Below are 19,498 nucleotides of genomic sequence, written 5' to 3'. Positions count from 1 at the left end.
TCATTAAAACCTTCAAACAAACAAGTTTTTATTGCATTACCTAGGTTGAACCAAACAACATTTGGTTATGTTTTATTCCCCATAACCTTGGTTATGTAATTACCTAGTAATCACATAACCAAGGTTATACATGATAACTTGAACCAAACGCACCCTTAGGATTTTTTGGCCACCTTATTGTTGGTTGCTACTCGGAAAACCTATAGGTTCCACTGTACAAAAATTTTGTACAAAGGTCTGAACCTTTTCCTAGCTACCATGTGTTCTTTTAAATTAAATTTTGGATCGCCTGTGGAACTTAACACGTTTGATCCAAAACTTAATCTATTTGTTCTTTTAGGTTTTGACTTGGATCTCCTGCGGAACTTAACACGTTCGACCCAAGTCTCCTTAAGTTATTAATTCCATTAAATATTATTTTCCATAATTGGTTCCCAGTACTGACGTGGCGAGGCACATGGCCTTCTTGGATATGGGAGCAACCACCACCGACTAGACAAAACCTTTTATAGAAAGATAATATTTAATTTCCTAAAATAACTTTAGGTTAACCAAAGAGAACAATCAAATCACAAGGAAAAGAAAAAACAAAAGAACACAACTTCGAAAAACATATTCGAAATTCTAGAACGTAAGCCTCTTGTATTTGATATTATTTCCATAAATAACTAGCATGATGCGGAAAGAAAAATTACTAGTTATACCTTGTAGAAAAACCTCTTGATCTTCTACCGTATTCCTCTTCTAACCTCGGACATTGTGTGGGCAACGATCTTCCGAGACGAGAAACCACCAATCACCTTCTTCTCCTCCTAGCTAGGTTCGGCCAACAAAGAGGAAGCTTCACCAAGGAAGAAAATCAAAACACTAACCAAGCTCCAAGAGATGCTAGCTTTCTCTCCTTCTTCTTCTTCTTCTCCGAGTAGTATCCGGCCACCACAAGAGCTCCAATAGAAGAGAAGGGTTCGGCCACCACAAGAGGAAGAGAGGGAGAGGATGGCCGGCCACACCAAGGAACAAAAGAGGGAGAGAAATAATAGATGTTGTGTCTTGTGAAAGCACCCTCACCCCTTCTTTTATATTCCTTAGCCTAGGCAAATTAGGAAATTTAATTACAATAAAATTTCCTTAATTCCCTTGACATGATTTAATTGAGAAAAATAAAATAATATTTCCCCAATTAATCAATGATGGCCGGCCACATCAATGGGAAGCAAATTGGACAAGTTTCAATCAACAATTAAAACTTTCCTTATTTGTTTCCGGAAATTTTAAAAATAAAATTTCTCTTCAAAAAATCTCTTCATGATTAATAAAAAGAAATTTCCATAATTTTAATTTTACAACATGTGAATAATTTTTAAAGAGAAAATAAAATATCTCACCAATCTACAAATAAGGAAAGAGATCTAATCTCTTTCTTTAATCTTTTGTAAATTTTACAAGAGAGATAATTTAATTTAAATCCTCTTTAATAAATTATTTCTTCCACATAATAAAAATTAAAATTGAAATTCTTTTTAATTTATTTTGGCCGGCCCTACTAGCTTGGGTTCAAGCTAGGGCCGGCCACCCAATATTATACCTAGGCCGGCCCCTATTGGGTGGGTATAGAAGGTGGGTATAGGTGGGTATAGAACTCTATAAATAAGAGGCTACGATAGGGACCGAGAGGAGGAATTGGTTTTGGTCTCCCGATAAAATTAAGCATCCCGTGTTCGCCCCGAACACACAACTTAATTTTATCAATGATAATTCATTCCACTAGAGAACTATCATTGAACTACCGCACCAATCCCAAATTACATTTTTGGGCTCCTTCTTATTATGAGTGTGTTAGTCTCCCTGTGTTTAAGATATCGAATGTCCACTAATTAAGTGAGTTACTGACAACTCATTTAATTAATATCTAAGTCCAAGAGTAGTACCACTCAACCTTATTATCATGTCGGACTAAGTCCACCTGCAGGGTTTAACATGACAATCTTTATGAGCTCCTCTTGAGGACATTATCAACCTAGTATCTCTAGGACACAGTTTCCTTCTATAATCAACAACACACACTATAAGTGATACCATTTCCCAACTTATCGGGTTTATTGATTCATCAAACTAAATCTCACCCATTGATAAATTAAAGAAATAAATATCAAATATATGTGCTTGTTATTATATTAGGATTAAGAGCACACACTTCCATAATAACTGAGGTCTTTGTTCCTTTACAAAGTCAGTATAAAAGAAACGACCTCTAATGGTCCTACTCAATACACTCTGAGTGTACTAGTGTAATTATATAGTCAAGATAAACTAATACCTAATTACACTACGACCTTCTAATGGTTTGTTCCTTTCCATTTTAGTCGTGAGCTACTGTTTATAATTTATAAGGTACTGATAACATCATCTTCTGCATGTGACACCACATACTATGTTATCTACAATATAAATTATATGAACAACTACAAACAAATGTAGACAATTTGACCAAATGTGATTCTTTATTCATAATGAATGTTTACAAAGCTTAGCCTTTCAGTATACACTCCAACACTTATAGCTATAAATAAAGGGGTGACGGCCACATATATATCTTTGACATATTTTTTTCAATCTAAAGCATGGTGAGGCTCTCACTTGTTGGTTCTTCATTAAACTAAAACTTATCAAGGCATTTTCTTGTGGCGTTCGAAGAGTTATCAGTCTCCATCCCAAGGTTGTGGCGTATACCATCTTCTATACCAAGGTTTATATTTTCCTAAGCATTGGGTCGAGGTTCTTTTCAGGTTCACCTAGAGAGCTCGGAATGACATGTAATCAGGTTCTATGTGTTCGTCTTGTTCTCCTGATTATATATATGCCCTTAAATATCAATTTGGCATGATATATTGAGAGTAGTGATTTTTTGAATATGAATGTATCTGAAAAATATAATTTATGTTAAAAAATTATTACACTCAATATATTAGGTCAAATTGATATTTAAGAGCATGAATATAATCAAGAGAACTAGAGGAACACATGGAACCTGATTTTATGTCATTATGAGCAGGAATGATAATTTTCTTCGAATCCGATGGAGGATCCGATATTCGACGCGAATTGATGAGAGTATGAAGGGACTATCGATATTCGATATCCGACCCAAATACTCAATTAAATAATATATATACATATATATTAAAGAAAACTTTCCTTTTTAAAAACTCACTAATTATTTTTTTTATGTTAAAAGTGGGTTATATAGATGTTTAATCTATTTTTTTTAATTATATATAATTTTTTTAATACGATGTGAATACTAATATACTTTTGTTGAATGATGATAGTTGAATAAAAAGAAGAATAATTATTAGTATAGAAGATATTTTTAATGAGTATGGGTATGAGAATGAATATCTAATACCCGATAGGTATAGGCATAGTTTGCAAAATCGCGATCCGGATCGTAGGATCGTACGATCCTACGATCCGGAAACCCAAAATCGATCCAGGATCGTGCAGAATCGTTTTTGCAGTAGGATCGTAGCAGGATCGGTAGGATCGGAGCAGAATCGGTGGAAGCTTTGAGAGGTCATAACTTTTGACTCGGATTGAACCACGGGGCCTATAATATATCAAATTAAAGCTCGTTCAGAGATCTTTAATAAATTTCAAAGTTTATCCTTAACCATTATCTTTTTTTTCATCTTATTAGAGTTTTAAATTATTTAAATATATGTTTAATTATTTTTGAGTTAGTTTTTTATCAATAATATTCTGTCATTTATTTTTCTCAAAATAATAAGTTTTTGGATGTCTATTGTCTAATATTGTGTGGCATCAACCAGTTTTTAGAAGATTATTTCCGGCATTCATATTTGAATCAAAGGATTCAATAGCTTCTGTTATATACGTTAGATGCTTTGTTGACATTTAAATTGAATTATCTTATAAATCAAGGAAATATTTTTGACATTGTATGTGTTATTATTATTGTGTTAATAGATATTTTATATTATTTCATTTTATGATATGAAAATATAAATATTATTACTATGCGAGAATGATAGTTGAATTACAAGTTAATTTAAATTTGTACATGTAGTAATGTAATTTGATGTGTTGAGTGTAAATAATTACATATATATATACAAAATTAGTTATTTATTTATATGTAAATGAGTTTTTTAGGTATTTTTTCTAATTATTAATCATGTATGATAAAATTTTAAGGGTTTTTGGTAGGATCGTACGATTCTACGATCCGATCCTGATCCTAAATCGATCCTGCGTAGGATCGCGATTCTACAAACTATGGGTATAGGGATGGAATTCAACTCAAATCCGACTCATTATCATCCTTAATTTCGAATTCTTTAGGTCAATCTACCAATTTTTCCCAAAATTGGTTGATTGTTATAGAGAGCTTGAAATGATATAGAATCACGTTCTATGTGTTCGTCTAATTCTCCTGATTATAAACATGCCCTCAAATATCAATTTTCACTGAATATATTGAGTGTAATGATTTTGTTAATACAAATTAGATTTTTCGGATATATTCGTGTTCAAAAAATCATTTCTCTCACTATAGTATGTAAAATTGATGTTCGAGAGCATGGATCGATATGATTAGAAGAACTAGACAAATATATGAAACCTGGTTCTATGTTATTCTGAGTTCGTTAAGTACATCACCAAGTTTTGACCAATTTCGGGCAAAATTGTAGATGAACCTAGAGAGTACATAATGACATGAAATCATGTTCTATGTATAGATTTTTGAACATATTCATGTTAAAAAAAATCAATTAGCTTAATATATAATGTCAAATTGATATTTGAGAGCATTGATATAATAAAAAAAAACTAGACAAGCACATAAAACTTAGTTCTATATCATTTCAAACACTCTAGCTCTATTAATTAATTTTAATTGATAGATAGAACTAGTTCGGATTAATGTAAAATTAAATCTTATGTGCTCATCTAACTTACATAATTATATACATGTGTTCAAATATCAATTTAACATACTATATTAAGAATTAATTTTTTAAACATAAATTGATCTTTAAAAAAATTACATATTTAATAAAAAAAACCCATATCGATTGCTATAGATATAAATACGAATCCATAAAATGGATATCGGATGATCGGATAATTTTGAAAATTGATACGTTATTTGAATATTTGGAAAAGTTTCCGTTCGGTAAAAAGGTGTAAAAGATTTCCATCAACAAACATGAGACAAAGATAATAGTAGTCCCATAAGCACTTGGAAATTGTTTACAAAAGGGAAAAAAAAAAACTGTCACACAGATGGAAAACATTGAGGAATTCAACACTTCTCAAGTGATACACTACACGTATATACATGAAGCATTAAAACACTGGAAACTGAGGTTGTAAATTGTTAGTGGAGAAAATCTTTCATTGGATCCTCGTGATGGATCCTCTTCATACGGAAAGCCTCCATGTCTTCTGCAGTAACCTGTAGAGAGAATAATTTTAGAACCCCAACCAAAACAATCGAAAATGGACCAGATAACAATCTAGTCAGGTCAGTTCAGATACCTCATCGTTCCATTTGACGTTATATTTTCTCTTCCTTTCATCCCTCTCCTCTTTTTTCCTTCCCTCCTCCTGTTGGAAAGGGGACCATTCTTCAGTATCTTTCTCATAAGAAATCATCATTGGACGAAAAAAGAAGGGAAGATTCTTACCTTTTTCAGGGCTTCGTCGAGCAATTTTTTGTCGAGAACCAGCTCATCAGGGACATCAGTTCCCCATGTTGCAAGTTGCTTTTGTTCCGGCTCCGGCGTTTTATCTGGGAGGAACAAAATAGAAATAGCAGCAGTCAAGAATTTTGCCAGGAAATTTACTGCTCTATTTTGATGCTATCGAGTAATGAGAGCAAACAGATTGAGTTTATAGTGATCAGATAATTAAAACAAAGAAATCAGATATAATTATTTTAATTGGAATGTCATCAGATAATTTTGTGTTGTGATGTTAAAGCATCAACAATAAACATTCTGTTCGAATTGTTCCATAGTCCAACTAATCAAATATATAATTGCAATTGGAATTTAAAATAAACGAAACAATTGGGAAAAACACAGAAATCATTCATAGTCTAACTTAATCAAATTCTTCCATAGTCTAACATAATCCATTAACTTAATAAAGCTTTTTTAAGTCATATTATTTGCAAGACACAGAAATCTCCAAGATTGCTGCCTAAGATATACCGAAGAGATATATAGCAACAAACTCAATAAAACTTCAGTCTGAAGAACTATATCAAGGAGATGGAAAGGCAGATTTGAGTTTTGTATATGAAAAGTTTTATTAAGAAATGTTTCAGATGCCATAGTATACCATGACTTTCTGTTAAGTAAACTGATCAGCAAGAACAGTCGGTAGTGACTCAACTAACGGTTCTCTCTTCACTACCCCAGAAACAAAACAATATCAGAAGAGAGGTGATCTCTATTATCACTAACTGAAACCAAAACTTTTTCTGGTTGCTTGCTACAGATTAATGGCAAAAAAATGTCTGTCGCATAAATGCAATCCTAGACGAACCAGGTCATATGTAGGAAAACTCAATCTACAAGTTTGCGTAAAATTCTTACAAATACACAGATGAGATGAGTATCTTTATTTATCACCCTGCATGCTGTAATGTAATAGATAAAATCCAAATTATGAGATATAAAATCAAGTTGTAAGGCGAGTCCCATATCAGGTGTGGAGTTAATGTATGGATTTAACAGAAGGGATAAACAATACTAATATCCGAGAATTGTGAGTAACAGGTGTAGTTCCAATAAATGGTCAAATGAAAGACCAAATTGAGAGAAGAGGAACTTGAGAAAAGTATATCTACCATGCATGAGAGTAATAAGACTTCCATTTAACCAAAAATGTTCCTGCTTATGACTGTTCTTATTATGTAACTAAAAAATATTTTAAAATACCTTGTGTGGCCTCTTTGCGAGCCATATTTGTCTTCATGAGTTCAGTTGCAGCTTCAGCAGCCTCAATTCCAGCTAAACCTGTGCAATAGCTGTTACGTATCGTCTGCTTGCAACACTTGTAACCCCATTGAAAATCCTTCCACCAGGAACCCCAAACTGTCGTGTGGTTGTTAATGAAGACATCTTCTTCATACTTGCTCTTTGGAAGTGCGGCCTCCTGAAATATATCATCATGAACAATTTACATTAGCCAAGGTAAAACTGGCACACAAATACAAGCACATGAGCATCATCACACAAAATCCATGCTATGTAATCAAATTACGAAGTAGAGGAGAAGAAAACGAAGAAAAAAGTACCATCATGAATTCCACGAGAGCACTGATGGGAATGCAGATATCATTAAAAAAAATCCTAAACTGGAGCTTATAAAAAAAATGCAGGTTTATTAGCATCCTTATATTGCATAGAAAGGTTCACTGCAATAAACTCACCTGTCCCTTAATTATCCGACCAGCTCGATCATATTCAATCTCTCTTTCACTCTGCCCAAGAAGAAGTTCCCGTGGCAGTTCTTCCTCAGAAGCAGCATTTCCATATTTCTCCATGATAGAATCCTTAGTTTTGTGTTTCAGTTTGTCCTTAATAATCTTATAATTTTTGAACAATAATTCAGCCTGAGATGGGGCAGCTTGCATGTGGATATCTTGCCCTTTCTCAAATGCTTCCCAAGCATGTATGTTCAGTTGCTTGAAATCCAATGCTTGACCGTTCATCCTGTTATGGTTGTCACCCTACAGGAAAATAGAAGAAACATTCAGATAATGAAAACATAGTGACAACATGTTAGTCTTACAGAAATAGAATATGATCAAAGTCTTTGAGCACATACTAAATAAAACTTCTCATTTGGATCACTATCTGGTAAAGGGTCCTCACGCATTGAACGAGTCTTTGGATCATAGTAAGAAGAATTGACATCCAAATTCAGGAGGTATTTAGCGGTATCCTCTCTAATACGCAGATTCCTATAAGGAAAAGAACATAAAATCTATTCATATAAGCAAAAAAACAAAGAACTTTGTTTTTGACTGAATAATGAGAAAAAGCATATGATGATCAAAAGAAACGATACATGAAACCAATTCAGCATTTTATATTTCAGTACAGTTTGAGTAGGCCAGAAACAAGATTTGGTCACAACTCCATATGATAAAAAATTTACAATCCGGAGGAGGTCAGAAAACCCATAAAATTACCTTACAGTCCCAGTGCTTCCACCACCAGTGGTACGAACACGTTTTTCTACTTTGGCAAAGTCCATTTGTTTGCTCTCGTCAACCTTAGCCTCATCAACCTTTAGATCATCTTCATCCTCAGCATCATCACTAGCAGCATCCTCATCATTTTGCTGGCCATTCTTCTCCTCCAATTTTTTCAATTGTTGTTCCTTCAGAAATTTTCTCCTGGCTTCCTCCCGAGCGTCATATTGCTCAATAACACGAGAATAAGTGGAGGCATCATAACCATTCCAACGGTCACGTTTACCATCATAATCCAGTTCAAAACTCTCCACCTTCTCATCTGGAGCTATATGCATGTTTGTCCACTTAGCTCCAACCTTCCGAGGTCTTTCCATACAAGACTTTTTGTCATGAGTCATTGCTCCACAGCTACAAAATAAGAAATACAAAATAGTTGAGATACAAGTCTAGGATAATGTATCAATCAGTAAAATCATAGATGCTTTCTAGGTGAATAAACAAACATTAGTTACTAATGGTTTAACTGTAAATAATAATTTAATAGGGCACATAATCAAGCATGGTATGTAGGGGAAAGAATGCTACTTCATGTCAGTATGTGGCATGTAAAGCCTGGCAAGAATTATGTTAGCGAGAACTATTGTTGTAGTGCGCAAAAAAAGAAAACTTCATGCAGAACCCAAATGCAAATGTCAAGATTTGTAAATATGAACAGAAATGGATTAGCAACAAGGAAGTTCTCTTCTGATGTATAAAAGAGAAATTTTACACATTATGATCTTATCAAAGGTTGAAAAATGTTCAGGAAAAAAAAAGTTCATCTTACTTTTGACAAGCACCCTTCCTATACCGATCTGCTTGATATATTTTTGCACCTCTATCATACCATGATTTGGTATAATTTGGATCAGACTTCCACTTCCGTTGATGCTTGAGACTCTATTGGATGCAGTAATAGAAAGTCATTACAAATTGATTCAGGTGTATCAACATAAATAAACATAATATAACTAGTCAAAAGAAACATACTGGTCTCTCCGCATTGAGATACCAAGGTGCAGAAGACATATATTGAGGAATATGAGGATTAATTTCTTTTCCATCTTCATCCACCTCAGCTGGAGCAAGTCCAGCCTTACGTGCTTCTTCTAATTCAAGTTGCTTCCGATGATCTTCTCGTGATTTAAAAGATACTATAACCAAGAAACAAATTGTTAAAAAACTCACAAAGAGAAGAAATGATTAGCAACACAGAACATTTTTAAGGAGCTCAACAGTGGCAAGCATGGTGACCTTAGGCGATATTCCTAAAGTTCATGAATCATAATATGCAATGCTAACTATCTATGAAAGCAAAGAGACGTTACTAAATTTGAAAAGAAAAAAATGCAACACGATCAATTAAAGAAAATAACTTCTTCAGCACACCAGAAATCCTACAGGAATAACTAAAATTCATCGTGGCATATAATAACCTCCCCAATAAGTTCAATCGCAACCAAACAATAATTTCTTCTTGTTAAGATTACAAAAGAGTGAGCATGCACAACAGCGAGCCTAATTCATTGGTTCCGACTATCCATCTACTTTATCTAACCAAAAATTATCTGATAAAAAAAGGGCGAAAAAAAATATTATATCGAAACAGCTAAAGGATTCAATATTTTCTAATGGAACTATGGAAGTAAAGCAACAAACTGTATCGAGGAATTCCCTATAAGCTCGATGGATTGACGCAAACAGATCAAGAAGAACAGATAGCATCCTCATCTAATCTTCTAGGGTTAGCTTTCTCGGTACAGATAATGGTCAAAATCATTCGAATTAGAACCGACAGGTGATCCAGATCTTTACCTGACGAGGACGCCATGTTGAACAGATATCGAGAAGCAAGGCCAAGCGAAATCTGGCGGAAACGGAGGCGCCTTGCACTACGACGGCGGCGAAAGAGGGAGGCGAAAGGAATGGGTTGAGGTTATCTGTTCCTCCGGATCTATTTAATCGGGTAATGGGTTAAATAGGTTTAACCATGATTTTATATATAATTTTTTTAAAGCCAAAAAAAAATACAAAATATTATATCCCGATTGCCTAGCACAACACTTTTATTAATGCATTAAAAATAATTAATTTTGTATAAATTTTACATTTTAAATAAATTTGTATATTCTTTTTAAAATAATAACTTATGGTATACGATTTAAACGATATTATCAATTTATGCGAGGAAAATGTCAATTTACTCCCAAATTTTAATGATTTTTATTTTCTTTACTAATTAAAAATACCAATTTACCCTCTAAACTTTCTAATAAAAAGGATAATCTTCTGCAACTCTTGCCAATGCAAAATTTTAAAAAAGAATTATATTCGATCTTACTTGTATTATAAAAAATTATCTCTACTATTCGAATTCATAATCATAAAATCATACTATAACAATTTTATTGTTGCCTAAACTACTAAATGCATATAAATAAATGTCAATTAACCCCCTAAACTTCTATCTAATATTATATAAAAAAAATTAACTATGATTTGATTCAATTTAATTTCACAAACATATAAAAAGAACAGCTAACCTAATTTATTAAGACACGGATCTTCTGAAACGTAAAATACGATCTAAAGAATAAACTACATTATTAATAGGTGAAATTTTATAGACCCCACCTATTATATAGGCGGGATCCATAAAATTTCATCTATGAATGACTTCTGGTCCAAGAGTGAATCAAGGATTGTGCTCCAGACGATCTGATGAATTTATTATTTGATCACTTCAAAAAATAGACAAAAATTAACACATGTCATTATTAAAGATTTTTTGATCTATTTTCTTGGATCTCATTTTCCATCTTGATCAAGGATAATTTGTCTTACATCATGAAACTTTAACTTGTCACAAATTTTAAGATGATGTCATCATGTAAAAATACCATAATGTTTAGCCCCACATTTATATTATTTTTTACACCCATTACATTTAACTTTATCAATCTCATTTATTTTCTTAAAATACATCCAAATATCATAAGTTTCCCTAGACTTTTAAATCGACTCATCAACTTGTTTAGTACTTTTTAATTCATCAACCTCTAAAAGAGTTATTTGATTGTGAGAAGTAGAGTCCATTTCAAATTCGGTAATAAAAAAAGAAAAATAAATAATAAATTACAGTTTCATGCAAAATCAATCAAATAAAAAAAAATAATACAATAACATATGCTTATTTTTTATGTTAGGAACAACAATTTGAATCAAATACAACAATAATAGCAAACAAAGCAATTAGTAATTAACGAAGATTAATTTTTGGTAGTTCAGACTGCGATGGAGCGGGGGTTTGACGAATAATATTTTTATTGGAATCAACAAAATAGGGATTACTAAATCCTAATCAACAAAGTTAAAATCCTTGCTACTTCACAAATAGATTCTTAACTATTTAAAGAGAATAAGATATATCAGACAGAGACCATCACAAGAAAATAAAAAAACGTTAATTTATCAAACTTTCTAAGCAAAATAGCAAACAAGGCAAAAAGTCTAACAACTATGCAAACCACAAGGCACAATTACGTAGAAAAATTGAAAAATGAAGGGAAATAGAAAGAAAGAAAGAAAGGAGGAAAACATTTCACCTCAAACATGAGTTTGGAGAATAGAGAAAGTCGTGCAAAGATTGTCGTTGGACTATCGCTTACTGGCTACTAGAGTGTCGATCTCTTTGGGAGAGTTTCTCTACAGGCGATTTGAATTTCGGACTTTAGACTTCAGAAGCGACGTTCAGACTTTGGAGGTGACAGACTTTGAGGTGGTGAGGGGTGGATGGTTGGGATGGGGTAGCAAAATGGGAATAGGGTTAGGGTTTACAAGATGAGGAATGTGAATCACCCTCTGCCCCTCTCTCACGAGCCATGATTCTCACGAAGGAAGAAGTCATGGACACTGTCACAACTCACGGAAAAAAGGTACATATGTATAAAAAGTGGTTTGAGAGGGAGAAACTCTCAAACCGCATAACAAGTCATACAACCATCATGAGTTTGATCCTCAAAAGTAGAGTCAAACTCACCAAACAACCCACTCACAACACCACTTGAGCACATCCCACTCAATGTGATGCATTCGCACTTGTTTGTAATCAACCATAGCCCACACATGATTCACACATTCTTAAGCCTGCACTTGTTTGTAATCAACCACAGCTCACACATGATTCACACATTCTTAAGCCTGCAATGGATTTTTGCATAACCCACATATGACATCAACAAAAATTACCCAATCAAAACACGTGAATTTACCATTCTCACTCAGCCTTGCACAGATGTGAGCCATAGTCCAAAGCAACCATAGATAGTAGCCAAATCATAGATGCAAGCCAACTCGAACAACAACTTTGAGAACTCAGTCAGCAAGACAATGGGCAGCAAATGAACCACCAAAAGCCTCAACAACAAGCAGAGCCTCAAAATCAGAGCCTGGATCACCAAGATTATCATCTCACCTTAGAACAGCAAATGAACCACCAAAAGCCTCAACAACAAGCAAAGCCTCAAAATTAGAGCCTAAATCACCAAGATTATCATCCCGCCTTAGAACGTCGCCCCACTTTTAGCAAGTGGTCAACTATCAACAGATTTACCATGTCTTTACCATAAGCCGTTTGCTGCAGACTATATAGGCCTTTTGTGGTAGACCTATGCACCCTCCCGGGCTTTTTGGCAAAACCCCAGCCATTAACGGATTTAGTGTTGTCCTTACCGCGAGTCATTTGCTGCGGACTAGATAGATCATTGTGGTGGATCTATTCACCCTCTTGGGCTTTTTGGCAAAGCCCTAGCCATCAACGAATTTGGTACTGTTTTTACCGCGAACCGTTTGCTACGGACTAGATAGATCAATTACGATGGATCTATGCACCATTCTCCCCCATACCTCCCATACAAAAAAATAAAATCATGCAATAAAAGATAATCTCACCAATGATCACATGCCACCTATCAATAGCACATGCCTCCAACATGAATAATTCCAACGGCACCTCATGCTTGAGCCCCAACATGAATAAATTCCAACGCCACCTCATGCTTAACCTCATCGCCACATCATTGCTTGAGCCCCAACAATCCACTTGCATGTACCCCATACAAATCTTGAGATTTCAAAAGCCACGGACAACAATAGGAGCTTCAAAACAACGGGCATCTTCAAATCCACGAACAGTATGGTAGCTTCAAAATTTCGAACAGCAACAAAAGCCCATGGACGATAATTCATCAGGACAACACGAACGGATAAGTGCTAGGCCGAGGATAGATCGATGAACCAATGGACATGGATTTGAATTTTACGAAATATCCTCTCAACATCAGGAGCTATCCCCTCATATCTGCATTTATTGCGGGCTTCCCATAGAGTATAAATCATACTGGAAATACCAAGGTATCGAGCTTCATTTTGTGGCTGCCTCCTTTATAATGTTGTCTAAAAACTTGTAGTAACTCCCCTACTGATTTGAAATCATGTTGAAACTCCAACCAAGGCTTGACCTTCCTCCACAGCTCACACGTTATGGGGCATTCAAAGAATAAATGGCCAATTGATTCATCTTGTTGTCGACAAAGCATACACTCTTTGTTTGATTCATAGAGCATCCTATCCGTAGTTCGTAACTTGCCATGTACAAGTAGCCAAACAATGAATCGATGCTTTGGTAAAATTTCTAACCTCCAAATCAAGGATCCCCAAGTCACTGAAGCACCTCTCGGTCTAAAGAAGTCATAGGCATTTGCTACCCCTTTTTTCCTCGCTGCAAACCACTCAATCAACTTCATATTTGCTGCCCCACTTCCATTCATGGCGACTTGAATCTTGTCCCTAATTTGCACAAGTCTCTTGATAAGTGGCGAGTCCTAAGCCTTTGTCTTCCAATGCCAAAAATCAACCCCTTTAATATAGTGATGATGAACTCATCTTACCCAAAGCGACTCCATCTTTGATTGGATTGCCCAAAGGGTTTTACTTAATAGAGCTTCATTCCATGCGCTTAGATCTCGGATGTCATATCCACCATCATGCTTAGAAAGTCTAAAAGTGTCTCATGCAATTGGAGGGAACTTAGTAGACCATACAAACATTCGGCATATTGCTTTAATTTTTTCAATAATTCCTTCAGGTATAGGAAGTAAAGAAAGTTAATAACATTCTATACCTTGTAGCACCGATTGCACCAATTCAAGCCGCCCCGCATATGATAATGTATGTTTTGGCCAAGAATTTATCTTCTTTGTAATAACCTCAAGCAGGGGGTCATAGTTGGCAATCCGTAACTTCTCCGCCGCTAGTGGAATACCCAACTACCGAAATGGAAAAGTACCTTCTTGGAATCCAGTTATCTGTAGAAGTCGACTCTTCACCCCCACCTCAACTCCAACCATATATATGTGAGATTTCAATGGATTGGCCTTGAGCCCTGCCTCACAACCAAATTGTTCCAAACAGCCCGCTAGCACCTTGATGGAGGTTTCATCCGCCCGAGCAAACAGCATCAAATCGTCGGCATAAGCTAAATGAGTGATGTCAACCTCTTTGCACATAGGATGATGGAGAAATGAGGGCGACGAACAAGCGACCTGCAGTCTTCTTGAGAGAACTTCTATACATAAACCGAATAAGAGAGGAGATAAAGGATCATCTTGCCTCAAACCGCGTCGTCCGCTAAAGTATCCATAGATGCCACCATTTAGGGAAATTGAATAAGAGGTCGTAGTTACACATTCTCGAATCCATCCATAATACCGTTGGGGAAAACTAAAACCAACGAGTGCCGCCATAAGAAAATCCCAATCCACCGTGTCAAATGCCTTCCTCAAATCAACCTTGATCATACATCTTGGTGATATTCTTTTCCAAGCATACTTCCGTAGGAGTTCTTGGGTCAAATTAATATTGTCTCCTATCGATCTTCCTTGCACAAATGCCACTTGAGTCGGATCCAACAAGAAGCCCAAAATCGAAGCTAATCGACTCGCCAGGATCTTGGATATTAGCATGAGATAGGCCGATAATCCGACACCCCCAGGGCATGATCCTCCTTCGGCACCAATGTGGTCAGTGTATGATTCCATTGTTTAAGTAATTTTCCTTCTTGAAAGAACTCTTGAACTGCTGCCACAAAATTCGAGCCTACAATGTCCCACGATGAAGTGAAAAATTTCGCCCCATAGCCATCCGGACCCGGTGCCTTGTCACACCCAATGTCATGCAGGGCTTCTTTGATCTCTTCCTCACCCACCGTCCTTATCAACTCATCTGATTGAAATCCAGTTAGCTTCCTTCCAGGGATATTACTGCTGTCCATAGGGCTGCAAGTTTCAATTTTGTAAAGCAAGTCATGAAAGAAGCTTACAAATTCCTCCGCCACCTCACCAATGCTGGATGTTTGCTCCTCATCCCTTTTGGTGAGTGTAATAATAGCATTCCTCTTGTTGTTTCTCTTCACCACATCATGAAAAAATTTAGTGTATTTGTCAGTGCTCTTTAAGTATGTATTCTTTGCCCTTTGTTGGTAGAAATGCTTTTCAGCCTCCACAAGAAGTGTAGCTCTTCGCCAAACATGTATATACTCCGTAGGGGCAGCCCCTCCATCTAATATATCTCTTTGCATCGTATCTAATTCTGCATTTGCTCTTCTTGCCTTCTCCGAGATATGCCCAAATTTTCCTTTGTTCAATTCTCGCAATCGACTCTTTAACCGTGTCAACTTTAGCTTGAGTACAAATTGAGCATGTCCTACGGCGGGGGTCGTCCAAGAGTCTCTCACCATCGATTGAAAATCCTCATGAAGAGTCCACATATTTAGGAATTTGAAAGGCCGGTCTTTCGCCAATGTGTGCATTATACCACAAGAGTGATCCGAGAGGCATCTCGGTGCCGTAAATTCCGCATACGCATCAAATTCTGCCATCAACCAGAAGGAATTAACCAAAACTCTATCCAATTTGGAGGAGACCATACCATTTGTCCAGGTAAGCCGACATCCAATAGAGCGAAGGTCCACCAGTTCACACGCTTACACAAAGTACTGGAAATCCTGCATTTCATGGTTGGTAACCTGTGAGCCTCCTTTTTTGTCTTGTATAGATAATATAGAATTGAAATCCCCCATTACCATCCAAGGTTCAAAAATCGCAGCACCAAGTTCCTCTAGTGTCTCCGAAAGTGGTATCCGAGTGGCAATCGAATGCAGTCCATAAACTATCGTCACCAAGAAACTCCTTCTCGATATGTTGCAGTTGATTCGACAGTGAATGATTTGATCCGTTGTCTTAAGAACCTCCATGTCTACCTTTTGTAAATCCCAAAGAAGCAAAATACGACCATTGTTAGACATATTAAAATTATGCGCACAACCCATACCTATGAAACGTCGTTGCATTATTGGAGCTAGAGATTCCTCTTTCAGCTTCGTCTCCAATAGAGCAAGTACTTGGATGTCTTTATGCCTGAGGAGGTGCTGCACTCCCCCATGTTTTAGGGGCTTGTGGAAGCCCCTAATGTTCCATGCCGCTACCTTCATTTGACACCATCTGCTCGGGCTGCTCGGACCCGTAGTTGTCGTCCACTTTGTAGGGGCACTGTACTTCTAGTCGCTTCCTTGCTCTTCCCTTTATGTCTCACAGAATCAACTTGAGACGATGCTAAAGAAGTCGATCCCAATGTTAGGAATGTAGCCGTGGATGATGTTGCCGAAGATGATGGTGTCGAAGAGGATGGCGCCGAGGATCGATTTGCACCACCAGTATCTGTTTGAGACCGATGATCCATTGAAGAAGAAGAGGCCTCCTTGCTACATGAAACCTCCGGTATAGTAGACAACTCCTCAGCATTTGCCGCCTCCTCATGTTGTGTATTTTGTGCATCTAACTCATCACGATCTAAGGGATGTATAACTGCCACAGGCTGAGGACTAGTCACCACCACAATTGCTAAATCATTCTGTGCCACTGGATCCTCCATATTTTGCGATTGTTGTCTTGGCAGTCGTGCCCGAATTCTGGATCTCGGTTTTGATCTCCTTCTCCCCCAGTGACCTGCTGATTTAGATCTTGCCCTCCCTGCACGAGACGGACCGCCACAGTCTTCTTTTCGGTGACCAATCTTCTTACAAGTTTCACAGTATTCAGGCATCATTTCATAGACGATTATGAGATCAAGCTGCACTCCGATAGGTAATGTGATAGGAACCTCATAAATTCTATCCCCAATGATCGGAACCTCCACCAAAAGATGAGCGTACTCCAGCCGCTCCCTTGATCGTGTGAAGCTATCCGTGTATAAAGGCTTCCCTACCTCCAAACCAATCATGCTCAAGACCTTCTGTGACCAACAATCCGATAGTAAACCATGGATTTGTATCCAAACAGGAACAAGCCGACCATCCTCATGGAAGAGAAAACACCTTGGCATAAGCTTCAAAAAGATGGGAACTCCAAAAGCAAAGTAAGCAAAGTAAGACCCCTAAGACCCCTCCCTGCAAGACCCCATCGTGATCCTCTTTTATATCAAAATGGTAGACCACCCATCCACTTTTATGCATAAAGAATTTATAGTGAACCCTCCACTGGTTGGCTACCGTATAAACTCCATTTCTCTCTGGATGTTGTCCCATGAAACAACCGACTAGACAAAAGCCCAGGGAGTCTTCAATGTCATCAATATCATCAAAATCAATAGCTAGCCTCTCGCCTTTAGCTTCATATTGCTCCAGAGACACGCCAGATGTTGACTTCCGATTGTTTCTGAATGAAATTGCCCAAGTCTTCTTCTTTTGCGCCTCATGTGCTGGTTGGGTAGGCAGAACAACCTCTGGCAACCCATCCTTCTGAGAATCACTATCTCTGGCCGTCGGTACTGAATTCAGCATCACTCCCTCCGCTGGCGCAACCTCCTTCACGTTGGTGGTCACACCAGCAACCTCCTTCACATTGCTTCCTTGTTCATCCACCTCAGCACCGTTTTGCACATTGGTGGTCTCATCAGCAACCTCCTTCACCTTGCTTCCTTGTTCATCCATCTCAGCATTGCTTTTGGTATTGGAAGCATGATCAGCAAAAACATCCTTCATAGATTGGTCCACCTCATCAATTAGAGAGTCCACCTCACGCTCCTTGTCCACTTCATGAAAATCATTCGCTGCCAAGTTGACTGCTTCAATGTGGCTGAACCTTTGCTCTTCATATGAAGCCAATTGTAATCCACGGGCTTGACTCAAGGGAGAATATTGAGCCCCTTTTTCTTTTTTCCCATTGTGTAGGATTGACACCTCAACACACTTGAATGAAATAGCTTCCCTAATTAAGTCCACCAAATAATTTGATTTGTGTTGCCGTTGAAACTAGGAAAGGTGCACCATCCGAATTTGCAAAGTCAACAAATCAAATAAACTAACAGTTGGCCAATTAATGAGAAGATTATTGATAATTAATGAGAAGATATTTCGTGAGGGACTTTCCTTCCTTGGCAAAATTTGGCCGGAGGGGAATGGATTAAGGACACTCACACTCGCCAGAGAATGACTCCGGTGATTCACCAACCTCCAATTAACTTCTCTCTAGAAACTTTAGAGAGAAGGGAGAGTTTCTCTCTCTAGACCAAAGGCGACTGACGACTGAGATCGTCTTGACCGTTCACTCTATGGGTGGTGGTGCATGGCCGTTCTTAGTTGGTGGAGCGATTTGTCTGGTTAATTCCGTTAACGAATGAGACCTTAGCCTGCTAACTAGCTCACACGGTAGCAAAAGGTGAATACGCTCGCCCCCAGTGCCCCCCGCTAACCCGCTCCAGGGCTAACACAGAGGAGGTAAATCACGGACGGCTACTAGCCTTTGGAATAGTGACTAGCACATAAGAGAAGTATTTACCTCGACTTTGCTGAGATTTGAATCTCAGGACCTCATGTTGACAACACCTCATGCGCTTGCCACTAGACCGTCCCGAAAGGATTGTTACAACTCACACAGGAGACGATGGGACACAGAGAGAGAATTTGAAAAGGTTGAAACTTGAAACCTTTAGTCTTTCGACTTTAATCACAATTTGTACTTTTTATTTTTTTTTAATTATATAATTGTACAGGACTACGGGTCAACCCGAGCTTGACACGAGTTGGCCAACCTGAACCCACAACCCGCTTGGGTTATCCCGTTTAAGCCCTCCAGATGATGGATTGATAAAATATTAATTTATCTCGCT

General features: G+C 37.1%; 1 protein-coding gene across 1 annotated transcript; it reads right to left on the bottom strand.

Moving 5' to 3' along the window:
• Positions 1 to 5,231: 5,231 nt before the first annotated feature.
• On the bottom strand, positions 5,232 to 10,240 carry LOC121989748 (pre-mRNA-splicing factor SLU7-like). Its single transcript, XM_042543965.1, has 10 exons — positions 10,091 to 10,240; positions 9,266 to 9,429; positions 9,063 to 9,175; positions 8,231 to 8,644; positions 7,864 to 7,999; positions 7,466 to 7,765; positions 6,972 to 7,188; positions 5,712 to 5,815; positions 5,563 to 5,631; positions 5,232 to 5,479 (listed from the first exon to the last, which is right to left on the bottom strand). Exons 1-10 carry the CDS (start codon positions 10,104 to 10,106, stop codon positions 5,402 to 5,404), a joined length of 1,611 nt encoding a protein of 536 aa, XP_042399899.1. The 5' UTR covers positions 10,107 to 10,240; the 3' UTR covers positions 5,232 to 5,401.
• Positions 10,241 to 19,498: the final 9,258 nt, after the last annotated feature.

The sequence above is a fragment of the Zingiber officinale genome, chromosome 6B, assembly GCF_018446385.1.
Source record: "Zingiber officinale cultivar Zhangliang chromosome 6B, Zo_v1.1, whole genome shotgun sequence".
Lineage (NCBI taxonomy): Eukaryota > Viridiplantae > Streptophyta > Magnoliopsida > Zingiberales > Zingiberaceae > Zingiber > Zingiber officinale.
This window is presented reverse-complemented; position numbering and strand designations above follow the sequence as displayed.

Bases quoted from the DNA above. Each gene is read 5' to 3' on its own strand.
- LOC121989748 (XM_042543965.1), bottom strand. The intron at 5,632-5,711 runs GTAAGAATCTTC...CCTTTCCAACAG, and splicing joins TCGACGAAGCCCTGAAAAAG to GAGGAGGGAAGGAAAAAAGA. The intron at 5,480-5,562 runs GTATCTGAACTG...TTCTCTCTACAG, and splicing joins ACGTCAAATGGAACGATGAG to GTTACTGCAGAAGACATGGA.